Source organism: Megachile rotundata, chromosome 13, assembly GCF_050947335.1.
Source record: "Megachile rotundata isolate GNS110a chromosome 13, iyMegRotu1, whole genome shotgun sequence".
Lineage (NCBI taxonomy): Eukaryota > Metazoa > Arthropoda > Insecta > Hymenoptera > Megachilidae > Megachile > Megachile rotundata.
The window spans coordinates 11513701-11520757 of NC_134995.1; the positions used below are offsets into that span (position 1 = coordinate 11513701).

Below are 7057 nucleotides of genomic sequence, written 5' to 3' on the forward strand. Positions count from 1 at the left end.
ACCTATTCGGTATTCCGAAAGCGTGAAATGGAAAGATTCCAACATCCAAAGATTCAAAACTTCAAATATCTAAAAATTGCTACCCTCGCATATTGATCGATACTAATTTCTATCTGATACTTCATCCTGCGTATTAATATTGAATCTTTCCCCCTTGCGTTGCTCATCAGACGTATATTCCGTCGTCACGCTTAAACGCGAGAAAACATGCAATTCACTTATTGACTTAAGAGCATTATCACGCAGATCGTGTAGGAATTGTCGATTGTAGGCTTTCTTAATAGAAAATTGATTAGCAAGCAATGTCAGGATGGCCGAGCGGTCTAAGGCGCTGCGTTCAGGTCGCAGTCCACTCTGTGGGCGTGGGTTCGAATCCCACTTCTGACAAATATCTTTTGGACATTCGATGATTTTAATATTTATTAAAAAAATGATACAAGGATAAGTGAGATTTTGTTTACTTCCTGTAAAATATTTCTGTGAGAAAAAAAACGAATTCGTATCAAAAGTTTTTAATGTAGGCCCGAACTTTTTATTTATCAATATTAATTAACTCTATATTATTAATAAATGTATGTTAATTTTTAATAAATGTATTATAAGTAGAGAAGTAAAGTTTAGAAGATTTTAATAGAAATTTAGTGAACCTTTTTCTTTTTGAAATGATTTCCCCGTTTCCTGGTAACAGTCTTTTCTGCTACTTCCGGTTTCGTACAAATACCATTCGCATGATGCAGTTATGTACGCGCGTTTTAATTTGTATTGCGTAATAATTAAAAACTTATAAATAATAAAAAGTTCGTCTTTCAATTATTTGATGGAAGAATTCGATGGTAACGAGGAAACAGGTGAAACACGCGTAATCTGAGTTTTTAAAAGTTTCGCAAATGTTTCATTGCGATCAGTTGGATTTTTTTCTTTCGATCGAAAGGTAACTTTCGATATCAGTTGCAGTATCGTATTTTTATGGATGGAACACACGGAGTAACATAACTCTAGCTGATAATTACGTCTGTAATAAAAAATTGATAATATTTATAAAAATGAAAGTATATATTGCAAAATCATTCATTTTTATCGACGTTTAAATAGTTACAATAATTGCATAGTATTGTAAACGTTGCATAATTAAACCATTGAAATAAACAGTGCGAAATGTTAATGTTAATGCACAGGTAAAACGTGAACGTTTGACAGGACATTCATAGAAAGTTGGAGCGAAGTTGCGAAGTGGATAACAGTAAATTGTCAACATGGCGAATGCTGATTTTATCGTTACAATTTCGGGCGCCGCGCTCTCTTTATTGTTTTATGAAAATGTTCGCAATTGTGGAGATCAGGTAAAGAGAGTTACCTCTTCCTTATTTATTCTTAAAATTACTGTTTATTTTGGCATTCTAATTTGTTTTTAGATTACAAGTTTAGCGTCTTAACCTCTATAAACTTAACCTAATGAACAAAGAACAGGAAAACGGTGAATAATATTGATTCCAATGTTCCAGATGGGATTTTTATTGGGAGAAACCCTTGAGTTTGTAGTGAAAACGTACACGGATGCCGACAATCAGATTGAAACAGTAAAAACACAGAACAGTAAATATATCCAATTGTAATTTCTCCCAGTGATAAAGAAAGGTTTGGTTTTACAATAATATTTTCACGCTTTTAGATATCGAAACAGTTATAACTTGCCCATTGCCAGATCTTTTATATGATTCTATCGGTAGAATTAATAAAGAAAATGTGAAGGATTTTTTACGTGATAAAAGTAAACAAGTGATAGGTTGGTTTCGCTTCAGGAGAAATACTGGATTGGTACCGACTATGAGAGATAGATTATTGCATAATGAATTTGCAACACACTTTTCTAATGGTGATTGCACCAAAGAAAAATTCTTTGTTACATGCTTATTGAGTTCTTCAACAAGCGACGAAGGAGGTACACATAAGTTTAAACATGTATTTTTACGACGTGTAAAGCGGTAAGTATGTGTTAATAACTTATATTAATGTCAATAACCTATTTTATTAATGTGTTGCGCAATTTCAAATATTTTTGTCTTCACAGGATACTTGAACCAGTTCCTTTAAGGATAAATAATTTAGAAAATAATTCAATTCTTCTGGAAGGTTCAGATTATAAACCTCCTCCTACCAAAAGGTCATCTGATTTACCAGATGTGTTTACAAGGCTTATAGAATCTTTAAAGTAAGTTTTGATTCTTACGTCAAATTTATAGTTATGTTGTATTAAATTATTGATTTGTAGTAGTATTATTTGATATTTGCAGTTTAGATTTGACAAGAACGTCTGACTTGGAATCTGCTATTACTATAGAGAAAGCAGCTGAACAGTATTTAAATCAACTAATACCAGAATTGTGTAAATCTGATTTGGAAGTGGCAGAGCTTGAAAAACAAGTTAAAGAATTCAAATTTAATAAAAAATCAAAATTGAATGGAAATTCAAATAATATAGATCATGAGACTGAAACGGAGCGCACCGTCGACGAACAGAAGAGACCACAGCAAACGTTTCCGTTAAGAAAAGAATTTTCAGAAGACGACTGCGGTGATAATTGGGCATTTAAAAACCATTCTACCACAACTGTAAATATAATTTATCATTTAAACTTATATGTTCCTTGAAAAATATTTAAATGTTATTTATGTCTTTCCTCAGAGTCAAGCAAATACTACCCACAAACCAAAAAATACAGTAACGTATGCTGAGAAAAGTATTAATTACGGCAAATTAAGATGGCCAAATGCAGTAGAAAGTCCAAGTCAAGAACCATCACCACATGTAAACTCCGTTTCCGAATTGAAAGTGAACGTTACAGATAATGTATCTAACAAAATTAGACGCACCAATATGGAATCAGAAGGAGTAGAAGAATCTATCTGGCAAAGTAACATAAACATGAGCGGAGTTGGACGAGGTAGAGGCAAGTTGTCGTACGACGTTTGCGGATCAAAGAAAGCCAGAAGGACTTCGGATCCAGTTGCTACGCGAAGTAACAGTGAAAGGACTTCACATGTTCGAGTATCCCAGCAAGAATCGTCTGAAGCAAATTGTGTACAAAATGTTCAAATACCTTACAGTCAGGTGACAAAGAAAAAAGCAAATAGTAAAACAGATTTGACGGATAATCATTGAACAAAAGAGATTCCTTTATTTTTATTTTACTTTAAAAGCTTTATAACAGTATACTTAAAATTGTAGCGCAACTTTGTGCTAAAGAAAAGAAAGCGATAAGAGGTTTAAGAGCGCTTACACTAGCTTGTACGCATTGTAAATATTTATACATAAAGACACGTATATTTTAAAATATAAGTAAACCGATCATGTCTGAAACATGTAAAGACGGGTCTGTTTTTTAATGTTACGGAGATGTGAAGAAAAAAAATGCTATCGTGCCGTGTTCATATTAATGAATATGTGCATTATAAAGTGGAGAGGCATTACAGACTGAACTACTAAATAGTTTTTAATGCGTATGTAACATGCTCTTAAATATTTACAGTGCTCTATATTCCTAATTTAACTAAGTTCCCATTTAACTCGGAGAGAAATATACAGTATATGTTATTCTTTGATGTAAATTTTGTTAAATTGTGCCATTACATCTTTAAGTATTTAACACATAAAATAAATACAAATGTTTTGCATTATAATCTTTTATAAATATCAAGTTAATACATACATTAAGTACTTATAAATAATTACAAATTTCACAATTTTTTTCAACTGTATTGTTAAATAATTTGAATTTCGAATTAGCACAGAACTTCGATTTATATCTGTACACAAATACTTTTAAGGGAATGTTATTAAAGAATGTCAGCAGGATTATTCGGAACACCTGTGACTTCCCAAATCGTGGCTGCGAGTCTCCGCGAATGTTCCAAAACGCACGATGATGTTGCCAACCCGAGATGAACGCAGTAAAGCTCGTATATCCTGATTTTGTTCGCAGATAGTTTAGGGAAACAGATTTCAGCTAATTTTCTACAAAGATAACCAAAGCACATGGAAACTTGCAACAAAGAAAACCAAATATTAAATGTTAACGATACAAACCTATAATAATCTCCACAAAATATACCTGGTACTGGAAAGTTTTTCATTATGTGATTTAAATAAACCTTGCATTTTAACGGAGATCCCTACAAAACATCCACAATAATAATAATAATATCTAGATACATTATCGTTGTTTTTAAACTATTCACTTACAGAACCATCCTCGAACCATAAAAAGTAAGCGTAATTGAACGTCGTATCTTTCCACATGACCGATAAGTGTCCTTCTTCCAAATGCATTCTACTTTGTTTAACCATATTCCAAATCTATGTAATAATTGCTAGTTAGGTCATGGTGCTACACGTCCAAGTTCACTCAGTTTTATTTAAATTACCTTCTTCGTTGTGAGAGCCAGAGTTTCAGGATTTGTGAAGTCTAATGTCGGAGCAGTTAGTCTGTGGGTAGTTCTGTCAATGTAGATGAAATGCACAAGCCCGGGAAACTCTTCTAGATATTTGTTGATAGTTAGGGAACTTCTCGTAGATTATATGGCATTAAGGAGTTATATTTTCATATGTAACTCACTGTACAAAGTAAACGAAAGTATAAAAAAAATATAACGTTAAGTAATTACGAAAGGATATGATCCAAGAGTAAAGTTCTTCAATGCTTTCACTTTGAGGAAGTCGCTGAAATCGTTTAATTTCTGACGAACGAGTTTTCCCACTGTCGTGAGCACGTCAACGCCTTGTTTCAAAAAGCTCTTATCGAAACATGTTAATCGATATAGTTCCTTTAAATTATCTGTAAATCCAGACGTATTGGATTCAATTTGAAGAATAGACTCTGGGTCTCTAGATTTTAAAAGATCTAAATATTTTTTGCGAACGAATTCCCATTTCGATTGGAGTCTTCTCTGACACATGTCGACATCGTTACTGATATTAGCTCTATTTTTCTTAATCCCGTCTAAAGCTTTTTTCATCGCTAAATCAAAATTCTCGAATGCCGGTCTCAGTTCATCGATGTCCCTTTGAAGTTGCAAACCGTTTATAATGTTTAAATAGTGAAAACTATCGTACAATCCAGATGATGTGGCAAGATTAGCCATTTCTATTATCATAACGAGATTAATTCCATCTGCTAATTCAAAAATGTGAACCGCATTAGCAGTACAATCATGCTCGGATCCGAGAAGAATCAAATGGCTGTATAAATCGTCATCCATTAGAGAATATAGACCTTCATTGATGGAAGATTCTCTTGATCCTCCTGTAATAAATTAACATATAAGTGCATAATATCAATTAAGAAAGTAAAAATTTGATGTTATTAAAATCATACTAAATAAGTCTGTGATATCTTCTGAAGTAGGGTTTGCAAGCTTTGCTCCAAAAGGTACTTGTTCATCCTTGGTTGAACTGTTGTCAGGTAAAAGTATATCAGTGCGGTCATCATTATCATTTGTATCAACTTCATAATTTCCTTTTCTTTTCTGATTCACTACCCAACACATAAGCATCATTAGTAATATATCAGCAGCGTACAAATCACGAGCGTTTTTGCTAGAATACAAAGAAAGGAACTTCTGTTCCACCAAAATCAGAATGTGTACGTTGCAAAACTCAGATTGTGCCTTCAATTTATCAGAAGCATCATGTAACACTTTTAATATCGATACACCCAAGTCTGTATTTATCGATAATTGTTCTATGGCTTCTGTAAGCATACTTTGCTCACAATTTCTTAAATGTACCCATGCATCTAATAAAGAAGAGACCAAACAGACTTTCTGCCTATTTACCTTCAACCTGTAATCAAGTAGCTTTAGTTATAATACTGTATGATTATATAAAAACAATTTCCATAATTTAATATTGTATTAAACTTACATTCCAACATCTGGTCCACAAACGTGCCTTACAATTGCTACACATACACCCAATGTTCTTTTCATTAGTTCAATTTCTTCCAAGGAAATGTAAATAAAAGTATATCCCATAAATTCATCAAATACCATGTTTGTACCATCGTGGCACTTCATCGAAGTGTAAGAATTTCCAAATTGGGATGCCATAATATGCTGGGATGTCACAATAGGTGAAAATAATTGCATTATAATATTTGGATTGAGTTTTGAGTTTTCATCACTTGCATCCTGAAGAGAAAGAGATAAATATATAAAGGTAAGTATATAATATTGTTAAACAAAATCTATTAGACAAAACTTTAGACACTTAATAAGAGATTTAAATAACAATTTTTGTATAATAACTATAGTTGTCAAAATTTAAGAAAAATATACCTTGTTTTCCGAAATCAGTCCTTGACTTTTAGCCAGTTTTTGTATATGATTTGCAAATTTTTTATTGCACTTCGTGAAAAGAACATCGTTTAAATGATCGAAGATTAAAATACCCTTCATTTTATAATTTATTTAAAAATACTTCGCTACTGTACGATATTGTTGCTTGATATGTATTAATACAATGATGCTTTTAAGATGTTCATCTTTGAACATACGGCGCTTAATTAATGTACACAATACACTTGCTTTGCCATTTCATTGCCTGTTCCTGAACAGGTACCTGTAACGAAACTTGTTTAACCAGATTTGCAATATAAAAATTCAAGCAACAAAGTCAATTACCTGGATTAGGTGTCTTTCAAACCCACAGACAGATGTCCCTTAGTTCAAAGCCTTTCTAGCGCATAATTTGAACAGTCGCGTAAATCGACAGATATGAATCTTTGTTCATTTACATTTTTATGAAAATAAAAGTTTGATTCTTTATATATCAGCTAAATATTTATTATTTAATGAATCGAATCTCCCATCCTTTCCTTTCCACGACAAGTTAATTCGTCGTAAGACTAATTAACTTACAGTACATCTTGCTATATTTACTCAAATCTCTTTGCCGCTAAATATATTTACATATTTTTATTCGAAAAAATATATCGTATCTGTATTATGAAGTAATTGCATGTGGAGGTTGAATTTACCGGCAAAATGAAAATTTATGGAC

The 7057-nt window shown here is 32.4% G+C and overlaps 2 protein-coding genes and 1 non-coding gene across 10 annotated transcripts in view; 2 read left to right on the forward strand and 1 right to left on the reverse strand.

Annotated features, from left to right (window-relative positions):
* LOC100884007 (BRISC complex subunit FAM175B) overlaps positions 1–4125 on the forward strand; it is a 35058-nt gene extending 30933 nt beyond the window's left edge. For 3 of the 8 annotated variants that reach the window (XM_012291591.2, XM_076538815.1, XM_076538816.1), the window contains exons 2-7: positions 1176–1340; positions 1503–1593; positions 1670–1982; positions 2069–2209; positions 2292–2610; positions 2684–4125. In XM_012291591.2, the coding sequence (XP_012146981.2) occupies positions 1254–1340; positions 1503–1593; positions 1670–1982; positions 2069–2209; positions 2292–2610; positions 2684–3160 (1428 nt within the window). In that variant the 5' untranslated portion in view covers positions 1176–1253 and the 3' untranslated portion in view covers positions 3161–4125. Of the gene's footprint in view, positions 1–699; positions 932–963; positions 1015–1175; positions 1341–1412; positions 1594–1669; positions 1983–2068; positions 2210–2291; positions 2611–2683 lie in introns of those variants that run through there. The other 5 variants (XM_012291592.2, XM_012291588.2, XM_012291589.2 and 2 more) reach the window with 5 other exon arrangements.
* Positions 305–387, forward strand: TRNAL-CAG (transfer RNA leucine (anticodon CAG)). Its single transcript has one exon. It is a non-coding gene; the product is annotated as a tRNA-Leu (tRNA).
* HPS1 (Hermansky-Pudlak syndrome 1 protein) lies at positions 3666–6979 on the reverse strand. Its single transcript, XM_012291587.2, has 9 exons — positions 6679–6979; positions 6334–6616; positions 5921–6186; positions 5373–5839; positions 4673–5300; positions 4423–4567; positions 4241–4354; positions 4085–4170; positions 3666–4012 (listed from the first exon to the last, which is right to left on the reverse strand). Exons 2-9 carry the CDS (start codon positions 6451–6453, stop codon positions 3835–3837), a joined length of 2004 nt encoding a protein of 667 aa, XP_012146977.2. The 5' UTR covers positions 6454–6616; positions 6679–6979; the 3' UTR covers positions 3666–3834.
* Between the last annotated feature and the right edge of the window lie 78 nt (positions 6980–7057).